We start from the raw sequence: 17703 nt of genomic DNA, 5'->3' as shown, positions 1-17703 counted from the left end.
TATGAACAACTAAGTCCTACAGGATGTCAATGGTAGCTTTAGTCAATGGTAACGACTCAGAATTACACTAGATGATGAACGTCCGTAACTAAAAAAAACACACCACTCTCTTAAAAAACGAAGATCGGTTAGTAGTACAAACTAGGATGAAAGTCAGGTCTCTCGTCCAAAATTCTACAATCACCTATTATGAAATAAGCATTCTTTACATGAACACCATTTATACCATTACCGTTATTATTGTTATCCTTGCTAATAATAATAATATTCCTATAAAAACAACAAAAATTTATAGAAAATAATCAATTAAAATAAACAAACAGAGTAAAAAAACAAACAACAAACACACATAGAGTAATAGAGGAAATTAGGAATAGTATGAAACAAACTCCATATGTATTTAATTCACATCAAAACAAATAACAATAATTAAACACACTCATCGGTTGAGTATAGTTGATGTTTGTGTTTATTATAGAAAACAAAATTATATATTATAAGAATTTAGACTTGTTTAGATAAAATTATAATTAAGAATTATTGTCGACAATTTACCTGTCAGTAAGCAAACAAAACAGAGAGTGATAAAAACAAACACTTATACAATATATATATATATATATATATCGAGAGAGAGAGGGAGGGAGGGAAGGAGAGAGAGAGAGCATATTAAGAAAGCCTCATGTGTATTCGTTTGTTACTATAATGTTGGCTATTTAATCAATATAAATAAAGTAAAAAGAATAAAGCATTAAGCAACACAATTTGATGAATTTCAATAAAAAAAAGCAAAAAAATATTATTTTAACGATTCAATGTTATTAAAATAATAACTTTTATTATTTCCTAATTGTTTTTTCTTTTATTCTTTAATTAAAACATTAAAACGAATTTAAACAACTAAAATGTAGCGTATATTTTTTAAATGGTGAAAACTGTTTTTCTCCGACTTAATAAGCAGAATGATCTTCAGATAAACAATACTTAAATGGTATGTGATGAAGGATTATGGAATGATTTAAGATGAAATAAAAAAGCAAATAAGTGATGTTTATTTTGCTTTTTTTCAACTGGATGATTATAAAATAAAAAAAACAAACAAACATGAGAGACAACAGAAGTAGAAGAAAACAACATGAATAACGATAGGTTTAAAATGAAAACACAAGACTGAATGAAAATAATGAGATATTGCATAAGTCAGTGTTAATGAGGATTGTTATTATTATTATTATTATTATTATGATTATTCTGGAACATAAATACATACATCTTGCTCTTAAGAAGACTCTCTTTTGGAAGTGTTCATTATTTTCAATGAAATCCTTTGAACTGAATAAATTTTTTTATTCAAATTACTATACAATGTGCAGTTTTCATATTTCCTATGTATATGCATTAACATTGTTTGTAAATTCTAAGTAGTTAGTTGCATATGTGAAGAATAGGAGGCATATGATTAAAATCATAATGAATTATGTTTAATGGAATTACAGAATTACTTTTTTTATAAAATACATTTATTGTTGTAATGCAACACCTTCTTCACCAATATCAGATGTTTCATAATATCTAGCCTCTTGCATTCGAGCATAATTCATTGCGGTACAAATAATTATTTGTATCTAAAAAGAAAGAAAAATGAGTAAAAACAATAATTTCATATTGTTTAAACAATAGTTCTTTAGTTTATTATAATATCTGACAACAGACATCATCGATATTATCTGTGAAGTATTTTAGCCATGCTTGATTCAATATATTAAATCAGAATTGATATTTTAATTAGTTTTTTGAATCAAAAACTTTGTCTTGTAACATGAAATCTATTTTTAATAAAACCTTAGTAATCATACTCTATGGTAAGTGTGGAAACCAGTTCAATACAATAGGGTAAATATGAGACTGAATGATCAACACGTATTCATCCACTACAGTAGATAATCAATTGGATCAATGTTTTGAGTAAGTTAAGAGACAAGATTATATCACTGATGTGGAGTAAATGATCGTATGTGATACTATTTGATGACCAGAACAGTATACAAGTTTGTATTCACCAAAGTTAGCATCAAGATATCCATGCACAAGTCTGGTTAGAGAACAAAACAACGCTGAAAAGAAATTGATTTGACTGTATTATCTAAATAATTATTTCTTAATAAAGGATTTTTATGGTTAAACTAGACCTTATTACTAGCAAAAACACTGAAAATGTAATTTGATATACGATACTAGTAAATGCACAATTGTACCATCACATTGTATTTATTAACCAATGACGTTTTTCTCCGACTTAATAAGTAGAATGATCTTCAGATAAACAAATCACATTGAATTTAACTGGATGATAAAAGACCTCAGAATTGCAAAATGGATTGTTATGAGGCAACACAGATTATAGTATTGTGTGGAAATATGCCTCAAGCTCTTTGGTTAAGTAAAATTACTTTCTTGTTAAAACCATATGCACTATCCAACACTTCTTGTATTTACAGGATAACTTGTTATTAGTTAATCCTTGCAGTTGACGCTGTAATTACAAATAGTATTCACTATAATGTGGCAAATAAAAACTGATGATTTAAAAATTCATGCTTTTATTATTCCACTAGGCAAGTAATTTTGTTATTAATTGATTTAGAAGTAACATTGCGATAAGCAAGCCCGATTCAACAATACAGTCATCGTGTTTTTGTATCACCAGTTCTAATCTTAGAAATCAAGCTATTTGCCTTTTCTTTCAGTACATTTTTGTTATTTAAAATTAGGTAATGTTAATAAAGATTTTGTAAAACACATTTTACAAATAAAATTATTTTTAAGCTTTTGAGCAAAGATGGATAATGCAATTCAGGACGCTTGTTTCGTCCTATTTCGGACTGATCAGCTGGACGGGAAGATACAAGTAAACAACATCAAGTGAATTTAAAATTATTTTCGTTTGTTTTTCTTCAGTAGATGACATATATCATTTGAAGACCAAACACTTGATTGAATAAGACTTCAAAAAAAGCATTTGAAGTTGAAACTAATCGGCTTTTAAATACCAAAAAAAGTTATTTTCGGATCCGTTCATCATTATCATGATCATCAGTTGTTTGGTGATAATTCACTCGTTTATTCTAACTGACGACCTTTATCTTCCTTTATTACTGTGACATGGTAGATAAAATGAAATATTTATATATTCGAGTGTGTTAATGTGAGAGAAAATTGGTTGATAAATTTATTCACTTGTGATCAGTATGAAAATTAAATAGTTCGTCGAATAGTTAAAGATTTTCATGATTGAAGTCGAAACTAATGTAGGATAAACCGTTAGGTCTGATACAATTATGAATAATTCATTTATAGGAAGAGATGAGAAAACAAGTATGAAACCTGGGTATCTATTGTTTAGTGAATTAGTTTGCTAATTTTCAGTAAGTATTTATTGAACAAACATTTAGTTGTAATCTAATATTTACTCTTCCTTCTACTGTCTACAACTTAAAGCCAAGTATTATTATTATTATCATTATTATTAGCTTTATTCAATATTATATTTTTGGTACAATACAGAATTCTCAGCACAAAGTATTTCAACAAGTTTCCGTTTCTCACTTCTTCATCTATCCTGACGACAAATAATCAGTTAATGCCAGTTAGAAGTTAGCAGTCCAGTCAATCGACATCTGAATAATGTATATTCTTTTCGCTACATATTGCCAGCAACTACGATGTCTCTGATTAGACCTTTTGTAACCTTTACAGAAAAAGGTTGTGCACTTTTCAGAAATGCACTTGAATAGGTTGTGCGATTAATAGCCATAATGATGTATTAAAACAAACGAAGTTAGATAACTTGTTGAAATATCTAGATGAAAGGAACAAGTAGCCCAGATGTTTAAGCAGGCAGTAAAAATATGCTTACTGAGATTTATTATTTGAAACGTGTTGGGGTCTTGTATTGTACTCAATATGATCAGGTGAATTAAAAGATTGAATAATGAACGGTACTTGTAACCATTCATCCGACTTTCTGACTTTCCGTTTAGACTTTTAGAAATGTGGAGATATATATGATCTATTAATAGTGTGATAAATACAGTTACAGGATAAGTGAATTTATTGTTAATGTCACAGACAAAAACACCTTTATGTTTATGAACAAATAAGTCATATTTAAATAAAAAATTATTCACATGATTAACAGACTTTCATTTCACTGAAAAAAACTTTTCTCAACAGAATGAATTTTCTGATCGGCCGATTGTCATACGTATAAATAACATCCTGTAAGATTTGACAAAGTCTAACTTGTTTTACTACTTACACATAGTAAGTAGTAAAATATATTCAGCTTTATTTAAACGGTACCTAATTTTTCTGAAATCGAAAATACATGAAACAGTCTGTCTTTTGACCAAAAAGTAGAATTTGATTTTTGCTCATATACTTACATAACCAAATAGTAGTAGGAATATGCCAGCGACAGCAAGAATTACACAAACTAAAATATCATATGTTCTCTCAGGGAAGTTAGCTCGTGCAATGTGTATCGGTAAACCACTGGCATCGTATAGACCTAGTTGAAAAACAAAAGATAAAACGAGGACCTCGATAGTGAAGCACATACACGAATATATTGCATATCATGTTAGTTAAAACTCTCCCGTAAACTTCTAAAATATTCTAAATTAATTTTGACTGTTTTAAATTATGTATCGATAACAATATGATGAAAGAACCATTGAACAAATTTTCCTGAGCCGACAAAAGTAAATCGTATGGAAATTCATGGTTAAACGAAATGAGGATTAAAATGTTCTTTATTCTAAACCATCTAAGTGTATTTTTGCAAATAAAACAAATCCTGATTGGTGGAAACTCATGGATATGAAAGAAAATAGAACAAATGAAAATAAGTAATATGGAGAATATGTAATAATAAGTAGAATGACTTGAATAAGTAGTAAAAGCACTGAAAATATACTTAACGAAGCAAAAAAACATGGTTTCCAATTTTAAACACTGAATATAGATGGTTTATTAATATTTGTATAGTTTCAATACAAAGTCAACGCTGTATAGACTTTGTATGTTCACTATGAAGAAGTTCAAAATGAAGTCGAGACACATTTTTAGTGCTCTCTAGTCTCTAAAAGTTTTACAGCTTTTCTTATATTAATTTTATCCGGATTTCTGGGAGTTTTTAGCCTTAAACATAAAGTAACTGATATCCTCAGATTTTAGCTGAACTAAAATATTACTTAGCCAATTTTCTGTGTGATTCTAGTTTAATTATTTAGTTTCATTTGAAGCTCTGTTTCTTCTTAAATCTACTGGACTACTGTTTATCTGAAAGTGTGTAATCTTCATTTGTTCTGTTTCATGTATGAATGAATTATATTATTTCTCATTATGTAATATTATTCACACACCAATTTATCATGATATATTTAATTATTAATAAATATGCAGAGAATATAAATAGAAAGAATAGACCTATTAAATATCAAATCATTTATCCGATGACTTTACCTGACGAAAATACAGATTTATTCAGTGATTAATTACCTTTTCCTAATTACTGTTTCTAAGTCATGCGTGACACTAAGTTGAGTTATTGAAATTGTGACGAGGCATCCATTATTGTGTGAAAAATCCTTTAGAAACCGTAAAATGTTTAAAATTAATTTTGATCAGTCTCATTGCCTAAGTACCAAAATAATTATGAATCTTAGTAATTTTCTATAGGTTTTTAAACAACATAAGGTTGTTCATAACTTCGTAAGTACTCTTTATTTTGTAAAATTAAACAAACTATATAAATAAAGATTCTTTCATATTTCCACCTTCTGGATTCAATAATAGTTTGAGAGTTGAAGATTGTAACAGTCTAGGAATTAATTGGGAAGTTATTGTTTTAAGTTTCCAAGGGAACAAGACTTAACAAAACTACTACATATATATATAACTTAGTTAAACTATAGTATAAACAGTTTCATTTCAATAATTTTCAGTATCTTAGTAACATAACGTTTAAGCAAACACACTTTTTTAAATTGTTCAATTGAGAAGAAAAATGAAAATTTTCATCACTTATTCGTTTTTATAACTAACTGACACGAATTTTATAAATTTTTTTATTTAAAAAAAAGTTAATTTAACTGAACACTTCTTAAGTTTGTCTTTTGTATGTAGAAATACATACTGATAGATGATGATATAAAAGGAAAAAATTTCTTTCATCTTTATTTTTGCAACTAAAAAATGTATCGTTATTTCAAAACTAACACCCCCCCTTTTGTTATTTTTTTATTCACCAAGGTAAACATAAAATAATAAAAAAAGACATATGAAAAGAAAATAAATTGAATTATTTTTTTTGTTCTTTCGAGTGGCTTATTTTAAAGGATATAATGCTGTGAATAAATGCAATTAGTTCATTGGTAAAATACCACCATTCATTATATTATCCGTACTTAAAAAAATTTTTTTATGGCTGAAGAATGGTAATTTCTGTGACTGAAATGTAAAGACGATTATCATTATTATTACTATTGTAATTATTACTGTCATCAATTTAATATTGTAAACTAACTGACAGTAAACATTTATTAATCAAAGAACTCCATTATGTACATGAACATTACAAGGTGTAAAGATATTCTAATGAAATCAAGCCATTATCCATCTTTGCTTACCATGCTTGTGAATTTAGGCTATATCGAGGCAATACGCACAGTATGCACATATGCCAATTAGAAACTGACCAGTTGCAGTCCTAAACATCAATGGGAAGATTCAAACAAACAATACTAGGTGAATTTAATAATAACATTCGTTAGTACCTCGATAATTTAGTGGTTATTATAAGACTACAAAAGTATATTAGTCAGTTGTTTGGTAGTTTAATTCGTATCGGTAAATGAATTTTATCTATATTAATCACATTTAAATAGTTAGTTCTTTCACGATTGAAAAAACTAGTTTTCTTACGATTACCGGTTTTTACAAAATCTACTATTACGGATTCTTATTAGTTAGTCTCATCTAAAGAACTATTATGTTTAATGAGACCAAAGTATACTTTACTATAAAACGCCTAAACATTTAAACAATGTCTTTGTAACAACTATTTCATTTTGAGAAAAGTCCTCTTTCATTAACTGATATTAGAATCAACCTCACACAGAACTAACTGGAACAACATTGTTGTTTTATCGTAGTTTGGGAATCTTGAGCAGCTCATAGCCACTAACCAATACATACATTCGAAATCACGATCTATTGATCTAGAGGCATGTACCACAGGCTTAGATCATCGAGTCAACATTCTGTGACATTGTATTATTTTAGCTAATGCGAAATATCACACAATTCTCAAATGTATAATCAGCGTATCAATTTCGCTCCCAGTTTGAATAATTCTTATAAGAACTTCAGGAGATTTATGTAAATGCCAATCGTTAGTAAGAATGCGATTTACAATCAGATAAGTGGTTTTGTGGGTGTTTTTCAGTTTTTTTGAACAAAAATGGGAGGACTATTTTGTGCTCCAATGTATTTCTAATTGATGCTACTGTATGACTGAAGAGATTATGATAGTAAAACGTTGATAAATACAAGTTATATAAATGTGCTGTTTATCAAATGTTTCATTTCTGTAAAATTATTCCATTAAGTTTAAATAAAAATTATAAAAATGAATAAAGTACTCTGATTGTTTTTTAATAAAAGATTAAAGATGATTAGATTTTCTTACCGTAATAAGATAAATCAAATGTCTCTTGGCTACACTGATAAAACAATTTGATAGATTCTGGAATACTAAGAGCACCATTCATTACTTGTTTTACAATGTTTTTTGATAAAGGTTTTAAAGACGATTTTGATGGTATTGATGATGATGATAATTTATTATCAGAAAATGAACTTATCACAGGTGGTGGCTGATCGACCATTTTTGGACTTGTCACCGTAGCTGTTAGGTCTTTACTTAAATTAGATGGATCTGTATGAAGATTATCTGGAATATCATCTGGTACGGCAACAGTATTTTCAACTGTATTGAAATCATTAGGATCATCAGGGAACCATTCTTCTGTATCACGTCGTTTTATTATTTTTCTATTGGAATTGAACATTTCACGTATGTAACTACTGCTTGAACTAGGAAAATTTACTTGACCATCATGGTTAAATGAAGTCATTTGTCCGACAGAGGCTAGTCGTAAGCGACTAGGTCCTTCATTACGGTATAACAAAAGTGCAATACTGACGACTGGGTAACTAACTAGGCATGCAATAGCTGACCATAATATGACAGCCGTTACCAAAAGTATGATAAGCTGAAAGATGAGAGAGATAAATAGAAAAACTCATCGATAATGAAAAAATGCAAATGACTGGTAATAATAATCTCAAACATAAGCATGTACCATAACAATAACGTCTTGAAAATATTAAGAAAAAATATGTAACCAGTTCTATTGTTTAAAACAATCATTTCTGTTTACAATATTAAATGAATTCTGAATTATCGGGTGATGTAATAATGAGAAATATATAGACATGATGTCTCAGTTAATGGATAAATGTTGACCAAAACGTTTTTGTTTAGAAAATGAATCGTTCACTATTTGATCTCAGTTTTTTTTGACATACAATTTACCTAACCTTTTGGTTAATACAGGTGAAAAATAAATAAGTAAATGAATGCACAGCAGAAATAAATTTAATTCATTTTTACATTGGTTGTTTAAATCTCCCCATTGATGTTTAGGACTGCAAATGATCAGTCTCCTATTGGCATATGCGAATACTGTGCCGATTGCCTCTATGCTGTCTTAATTCACAAGCATTATAAGCAACGATGGATGGTGGCTAGCAGTACACTATTTGAACAGAAAAATGCAAAAATGAAGTAAACTTCACCACATTGCACAAGCCAGCAGCTATTTAGACTCAGTAGCTAAGTAGATAACGTGATGGCGTTTGGAGTGAACAGCACTGGGTTCGAGTCGTGGGGTGAACATCAACTCTGAGATGCAGTGGCATTCATCTTGCGAATCCTAAATAGAATGAAACGTGAGTCCTGGATTCCATTGCTATATGTATAAATATATACAGTTTGACAAGTGTTTTTCAATCTAGGTTTAAGGCTTCATGAATCGAGTATAAAGATTGACTAACTTAAGTCCAAAGTTTGAGAAAAAAGTAATGTTATAACGTGTCACAACTGTTGTTTTTTTCATATCTATTCTCTATTTGAACAATATTACCAAAATATATTGATAACAGATTCCACGACATTAATTCCTTTAAGTAGGTTGAAATGAACTGATTGATGAACATGAGAAGAGTTAGTCAATTTATTTGCACTGTGATTGACTGATTAATCTGAAATAATACTTCTTATTTAAATGAAATGTAAATATGAAAAAGATAATAACAACAGAATAAAAATGTTACATTTAAGGGAAAAGTAGTTCTTTAGACAGAAGCAATATAATAAGCAAATGATGAAATGAAACAAAGGAAAACAGAGAAAAGGAGTAGGAGTTAATGAAAACGAGTGTTGACACAATAATAATAATAGTAATTGTAAACAATTGTTAGTTGATATGGATAATCTGAATTTACTTCCCCTTTCCACTGGGCTTGGAGAACATAAAATGGAGGGGGAATAAAAAGGGAAGAGGAAAACACACTTTTCTCTCCTTTACTTTCCAGAAATGATAACAATGATCAAATTTTGGACAGCAACATATTAATCTATAAATTAATAACTAACTATATATATATATATATGGCTTAGTTCCGGTAACTCAAACATCGAGTGTTTTATTAAGTATGATAACTGTATAATTTTCATTTTGGTTCAGAGTTACTATGATCTAATCATGATCCTGTTTGTATTATGAATATTAGATTAAAAATTCTGTAGCACAATGAGAGCTCATCTGTTTACAAATCAAAACACTGTATTACCATTTAAGTCATAGATTAACATCAATTGATGAACTATAGAAAACCATGGCAAAGTGAATAGTTGTTTACTCTAGCATAGTACGTCCGAGGATTAAGGATCTTGTTGCACTTTGAAAACCAAGGTTACGACCTTTAAACCACTGGGCTTGAATTTAATATTGTCAGCTCAATAGCTCATGTCAATCAGTGGTGAAGTTGTCTATAGATCAAGCTTATCACTACAAAGTTACAAATTAAAATAGATTCTATATTCAAATCCAGACACAATAAACCATTTGTGAAGTATCCAACTCATTTATATAAGGCATCTATATAGAAGGTAATTAAAAATATTACCCAAACATCAGAAATAAATCAATAAAAGGATATCTAGTCCTTAAGGCAGTCATACTGAATAGTCGGTCATATATGTTTACATTGTACACGAGTCTTATCAATGCATAGTGTGATGATTTAGATATTTAAAGATGTTCATTTTTTGTTGAACTAATTATTAACTTATATTTTCTATGAGATTTTTTGTAGTATAAGTTCTTTGTTGACTTTTTTTTACAATTTCTTGATTTTGGTCTTTCTCCTTGTGTTTTTTCTGTAAGCTTTATGTTTTCTTCCTCTTCTTCTTCTTCTCTATTTTTGCTTGGCTAAGTTTTTAGTGTTCTACTTCAGGACTAATTTTATCTAGTCTCTGTTACTGTTTGTTATGCTTTTTTATCGACAATTTTAATTTAAGCAGTTTGTTCTCTGCCGTTTATCACTATGTGAAATCTAAATCATTTTTATGTGAGAAGAACACACTTTGAGAACATTTAATGAAGGAGTGAAATGCAATGGAAATAATAAATAATAAATAGTGTTTGTTGTCCTTTTTTTCTGTTATGCTTTTAGAAAATTACCTGTGTTATATATGAGTATATTTTTACTTTTCCCCCACCAATAAAGCAAATAAATTCCTATTATATTCCAATACTTCCCAAAAAATTGATTTCTGATAATTTTTCTTTAATACTACAGAAGGTAGAATACTGAAAGCTGATTCATATTTGCATGTGTTTAGTAATTAAAGTGGGTATGTTATTCTCATATCCGTAAATAAACAAAGTGGAAATAAATAATGATAAGAATATTAATCATGGTAATAGTAATAATAATAAGGAACATTAAAACACTTCAATGTTATGTATAGAGGTGAAGATAATATTTTTCTTTGGATGAATCCAGATAAAGATGAGTAAACTTAACAGTATTAAGTAATTAGTTTAAAAAAGGGATGCAAAACAGAAGTTTGATGTAGTTCTTACACTAATATAACTGATGTTTTGGGGACAGATTTGTTAATTATGAATTACGATGATATTGATGATCAGAATATTCATCAAAAGCCTAGTAGACAGTAAACGTGCAGTTATTCTAACATTCTTTTATGTACATGGCAAATAATATGTTCTTCATTGATTTATGGAATTAACCGATAAGATTAAGATCGGGTAAAAACTTTTTGTATTATCTGTTATTTTTTTGCGAACTGTTAAATCTTACAAAACATAATTATGGAGGATCAAAGTATATTTTGGAGCTATTAATTTAAGTTCTGATCAGTGCGGCAGCAAAACCCGACTCGTAGCGCTGCTGGACAGTAGGGGAAACCCTGATAGTGCATCTCAGTATCGTAAGGAGGGCAAGTAAGGGAATTTTCGAAGTTTTTACTTACCCTGGATAAGTATAGTCTAATTGAATACTAGGTAACATACAAACTTTCATTCAAGTATCACTTGGCATACACTCAAATATACGTTACATACACACACCGGTAACACACAGGTTTTATCCCATGCATCTCATAGCATACATACAGGTACATTCACTTACATAAGAGGGTAGATGTTCACCCCTGACTTTGAAACGTATTTACAACAACAGACTGTCTCTTACACATTATATACATATCATTCGTACCTTGGATACCACCCCGACACTTCCTGATGCTCACACAAGCATAAACACTCTCCCAAAGGAGGTTGTTGGTCGCAGCTCTCTAGTATTTGCTACCACCTCTTTTTATTATGTCTTCAACCTGATAGACTAGGTTTCTGATTTTGTTAGACATAGAGCAGACAATATTGCAGCCAACGTTTCTATTACACGACACTACACACATGTTAGTTGCATATACCTACACATGTGAACTACGTAGACCCGAGAGCTTCTGCAATTCTTATACATAAGCATATACATCAGGTGGCCCGGTGCGGTTAAGTGGGCCCCGAGTTAATCAAGGATACAATGGGGTGAGCGATTAGTCTGATCTCCGTCAGCCGCCTAAGTTGGTTAGCAGGGTTGCCGCTACTGTCCAGCAGCTCTACGAGGAGGCCTGAGGTCGGATTTCGCTGCCTCACTGAAGCATATGTGATATAAATGCATAACACAAAGCCTCAAAATATATGAGAGAGCTTTTTGTGCATTAAGGATCACCGGACAGCTATGTAGCCTTATTCAGAGTTTTTATGTCTCTTAGCGAGATTAATACTACAGATTTGCTAGGTTGAGGTTCAATAGTTTATCTAATAGAAATCCAGTCACCTCATGGAATAAAGGAACATTATGGTACTCTGAAATTGGTGAAATGTATCTTGAAATTAGACACCTATTCATAGAAATGATTCTAACCATACTTTTTTACTCTATTTTTCATCTATTTATTCAAAATTAGGTCGGATTAGTTTTGTTTGTTTTGAAATGTAGATGGATGGTGATTCACCTAAAAGATGTTCTTTCCCTTTTTTTCTAGATGTTTTGTTTCGGTTCATTTATTTTTTTGGACTGTACATTGATATGAAGGTCATTGTGTGTTAAGTATTCACATTTAGCCAATTAAATACATTTGGTTTCCATAGAATAATGGTTATAAATATTTACACATGAAAATACCGATAAATGTTCTGTTTTTGTTTTGTTGTTTATAGTTTAACTAAAAAATTAGACGTTTACAAAACTTAATTTTGAAAGGATGAACTTAATTATTAACCGAGCCGATTCAACACGTTCGAAAATGTTTTATCGATTAGAAACATTACATGGTATCAGTGGTAATCATAGTAACTACCAGATCAACGCTGAGACAGAATGACCGTATTTACATATTGAATTATTACACTATTGTAAACTATGTGTCCAAAAATTCGTTTCAAATTTTCTGTTATTTTTCACATTCTTTATTATGAGCCATTTTACTGAGGAATTAATGAACGTATTAATTTTGCCAAATATTTCTCTTAGTCAACTTAATTAAAATATCAAAGAAGTAACTACTTGCCTCCATTTTTGAAACGTGCTTCTAGATATAAGTTCTTCATACTGACAGTGACCATATGTGTAACTTTTAACAAAAATCAGTTTTCTCATATAAAAAAGTATATTTCATTGATTGGATAGATAGAGAAATATTTGATGCAATCCAGTCGTTTATAGATTCTTGATGAAATTACTGCTGATAGAGTAAGAAAGATACGGACAAGAAAAATTTTTTCACCACCTTTTTTGACCAACTACTCTTACAGGAGTATTTATAGGCACATTAAGCAAAAGTAAAAGCCTGAAACTTTCATGGACGCAGTAAAACTTGACAAAATAGTACCATTTTATTTGAAATAGTGAATAGTCAACATCCGGTTATCATGAATCAAATATTTTTCACTATATATTCGGTTTAAAGTATTCTCCCAAAAAAAACAGAGTTTCTCCCCCATACATATTAGAGGCCTTCAGAGTTCACATTTCGTAACTCAGTTTGAGAGCTAAAATTTAGTGGGTCACAAGAAATGTATTCCGGCATCTTTTACAGTAGTATGAGAATATTACAAACCGATAAGCCCAATATAGATAAATTATTTGAATTGTCATTATTTATTGACCACTAGCAATCAGTTGACTTGTAAAATAGCAGATAATCGTGAATGTACACACCAACGAATAACTGAGTGTAAACATTTTGAGAAGCATTAAAATTAACTATCTAACCGAAACACACGGTTTCAAGTGAATATTCAGATAAATATTTTTTTTATTTTCAAGTTTTTTGTAACACTCTTAACTAAAACAAGACTATTTAGGAGTATTTTATTATGTGGCCGAATAAACAAAACTAACTTTGAGAATTGAAGCCATGATCACGGTAAATTATTGTATTAATTTGAAGTTTATTCAGTGATAATCATCATAGTTTCAAAAATGGTCATGAATTTCTGTCACTGAAACTTCAAGCAAGTAAGTATCTTTGAGAAATCGAAATCCATTAAACACTCAAATGCAGCATATGCAAGTCATGGATAACTTGTTATTAATCAAAGTGAAAAGCAATTAAAAAATACTATTGATGTAAATATCAAGACTATAGGTGAATCATGAGCGACAAAATACATAAATCATGTACACCAGTGATTTTCTATTCAATAATCACTTTAAGGTAAACGGATAGGCAAAAATTATATTGCGGTTAATCAATTGTCGTAAAAGAAGAGTTAAAAATAGTAAGATTGAATGCTAACCATATCTATATTCCTTTCAGTCAAGAGTGGGTTTAAATAATTTTGATCTAGAAATTACTCAAAGACCATCAAAAGAATATATTTTACGAAATTTCTATACTAAAAAGCTAATAAGTTTAGATAGGTTTATAATGGGAGAGTTTCGATGCTAAGGAACATTAGTCTAAGAAAAATAAATATCTTTAGTCAAAACATTGTAAATTGAACAGCTGTTAAGAAAAATGGCAGGTTGTTTTCTAGTATCCGTAGGAGGATATAAAATCAAAGATTACAAAAGCTCATAGTTGTTTAAGTACCCTACCGGTATTTCCTGGTAACTTTTATAATGATATGATTCTCAATCGTAACTAGGTTACATAAAAAAATTATCGAGGTTAGAAATGCCGGGCATTAGAATAATCAATAATTTTAAGAGTCAAAATGTCTTTTTTTATACAATCGAATTTCATGTTTAAAAAATGAGCTGCAACGTCAACATTGGAAACAATCCAGATTTTTCAATGATCGTTTCATTGTTTGAACCAATAGACATATTTCTAGAAACTGTGACTATTAGAGTTTAACCATGTCAGGTATGGAATACATAACACTGATGGAATTGCATTAAAATATTTCTTAAAGTATCTAATTCAGACAAACAAATTTATATTTTTCAAAATTGGATTATGAGGTTACCTCTGAAGAATATAGTTAACATTCTTTTGACGTGAATTTACACAAAATAGAAGACTTACCGTCATATTACAACACCTTCCACAGCATGCTTTTCGGCTACTTTCAAAGTAATGTTTTGCATTCCAACCAGAAGACAGGGCACATAGTAAGTAGGCTAACAGTGAAAATAATCCTATTGCTCCGACTAAGCCATAAATAGCATAGTCCAAGTAAGGGAATCTACAAATAAGTAATACGATAGTGAGATACACAATAACTAATCCTTGCTATTTTGTAAATTAAGATTGATTAGTATACTTAGATCATGGTTCGCAGTGAGTTCCAGGATGAACTCTTTATCCTACTTAGGACTCATAAACTAGATGTATCTGGATTACAGTGTTAATCTTTACACAACCGCTACCTAAACCTTTAGACGGATGAAGACTCAGTCTTCAACATCAACGACGGATTGATGCAAACGCTTACAAATCATTAATGGCAATGTTTAAATGTATAAAAGTTATATAGTATCAGCAGACTAGATTATAAAAAGTTTCTTGTAACAAATATTAACTCGATTTAAGCTATCCATACTGTATACTGATGCAATGATAGTAATAATAATAATCTGATTGATCATTAGTTATTATTTAGGTTGGTATAAATTATCAGTCAAATTCATGACAAGTGATTGAAATCGATCAATCAAAAGAAATCTTCACTACAGAAATACTAGCCGTAACTTTTGTGAAGGTGTAAATCATAGAACGATTTTGTTTAGATTTCATTTTAAAACTTCATTTAAAATCTATATCATAACAATTTGGAATGTACTATGAGTGTATAGACGTCGTTAGCCTTGATGTATATGAGTGCATTTGAACATTTCATCTCAAATTTGACAATAAAGAAAAATCATCGAAACTATCACTAGAGTCTGTATAACCATCTTGCTGATGTTAATTATTGAATAATAGTGGTTATTGTGCATACAAAACTTAAAAGATAATCAGAATTCTTAATTACAGAAAATATGATTCTGGCAATTTAACATTTGATTATGTAACGTAATACAAAAGCTTTTATTCGAGTCATGGACAAAGTAATTAGATGTTATTATTATTTATGTTTTGGAATGAAAATAGGAAAAAGGGAAATGAAAATATAGTGAATGAGTTTTTTAGGGATGGAAGAATGTTATTTGTAAATAATTCTGTGAGTTAATAAGTAGGCAATAAATAGTTTCAACAAGAATGTCGACATATTCAGGAACAGTCACAAAAATATGTACAAATTTATATCTTACTACCTGATGACCTGTTGGAACACTAAGTATTGATCTTGAATCACTCTAAAAGCGGTTATTAGGTGATGATATTCATATCTACGTAAAAATGAATACATCTTTTAAAATATACGCCTTATATTTCCGATTAATCATGGGGAGCTTATGAATATTTGGTTTACTTTTAAGTGTGCATCAACAAGGATAATGTATAGTTCTAAGCCCGAAATTTAAACGTTATATTCGAATGTTGTCGAAATGGTATATGCGAAAAAGATGCAAGTAACTTATCATAAATATGGAAGAATATAGTGAGGAAAGCTTGGATAAGCTTATATTATTCATTTTGAGTTGTACTATCGTTGAAATAAAAGGCTTAAAATTATTTCTCATGTTATCGTTATACTTGTTGTGAGTATTCCACTTCCCAAAGCAGCATTGGGAGATACAAATGTTTTCAACTTGTATAAAAGTTTAATCATGCAAATCAACTTTATGGAAAAAAATGAATATATTTAATGTAACATACAGATAAATAAACAACTCACAGATTAGGAGCATTTAAAAGTGTAATTAAATAACGTCTCGCAAAAATGATTGCTCCACCAAAAGCCCCACCGCCCAGTAATACAATAATGAAGCCAACTAAAGATGCAATCGGTGAACTACGTAAACAACGTACACATGAATTATCACCTATAAAACAAATAAGTCACAATGAATCACTCTGTCTCGTATATATATATATATATGACCCGAAATTGATAGGTTAAGGTACAATTAAATTACACTGAGCTTGTTATTAGGGTAGTCTTATCTAGTTCATGCTGTTTTACTGTCTTGGCATTTTGTTGGTAATACTCTTAATGTGAAAATTTGTGGATAATATAAAAATAAGGGTGTACGTTTACGAAAAAGTAAGGTATGGTTGAAAGTTATGATTGAATAACGAATTTCAATTATATTTTAATTAGTGACATGTAAATTAAATTTTTATAAATAATCAATGTTTAATCTTGAAATTATCAGTTAAATCAATGTAATTATTTGAGCTTACATCATATCCAACATCGATAAAGTTATAATGATCTAGACCAGTGGGGTATTCTATACACTGAATTATTAGTTTCAAGGTATTTATTTAAGTATGTTTGTTTATCTAAAAACGCTACAACTTGATAAAGACAAAAGTTATGACAGATTACGTAGTGATTATCTATAGTATAAGTAAATTATATG

The 17703-nt window shown here is 29.6% G+C and overlaps 1 protein-coding gene across 1 annotated transcript; it reads right to left on the bottom strand.

Annotated features, from left to right (window-relative positions):
- Positions 1-680: 680 nt before the first annotated feature.
- On the bottom strand, positions 681-17158 carry Smp_073280 (hypothetical protein). Its single transcript, XM_018793830.1, has 5 exons — positions 17013-17158; positions 15257-15416; positions 7754-8339; positions 4446-4570; positions 681-1625 (listed from the first exon to the last, which is right to left on the bottom strand). The coding sequence occupies exons 2-5, from the start codon at positions 15260-15262 to the stop codon at positions 1521-1523; spliced, it is 822 nt and encodes a 273-aa protein (XP_018648303.1). The 5' UTR covers positions 15263-15416; positions 17013-17158; the 3' UTR covers positions 681-1520.
- Positions 17159-17703: the final 545 nt, after the last annotated feature.

This window comes from Schistosoma mansoni, chromosome 1 (genome assembly GCF_000237925.1).
Source record: "Schistosoma mansoni strain Puerto Rico chromosome 1, complete genome".
Classification (NCBI taxonomy): Eukaryota; Metazoa; Platyhelminthes; class Trematoda; order Strigeidida; family Schistosomatidae; genus Schistosoma; species Schistosoma mansoni.
This window is presented reverse-complemented; position numbering and strand designations above follow the sequence as displayed.

What these genes read in the sequence shown, in the direction of transcription:
- Smp_073280 (XM_018793830.1), bottom strand. An exon ending in ATTTGATTTATCTTATTACG is followed by an intron (nt 4,571 to 7,753) that starts GTAAGAAAATCT and finishes TTTTTCAACTAG; the next exon opens with GTCTATACGATGCCAGTGGT. An exon ending in TCCTACTACTATTTGGTTAT is followed by an intron (nt 1,626 to 4,445) that starts GTAAGTATATGA and finishes CTTTCTTTTTAG; the next exon opens with ATACAAATAATTATTTGTAC.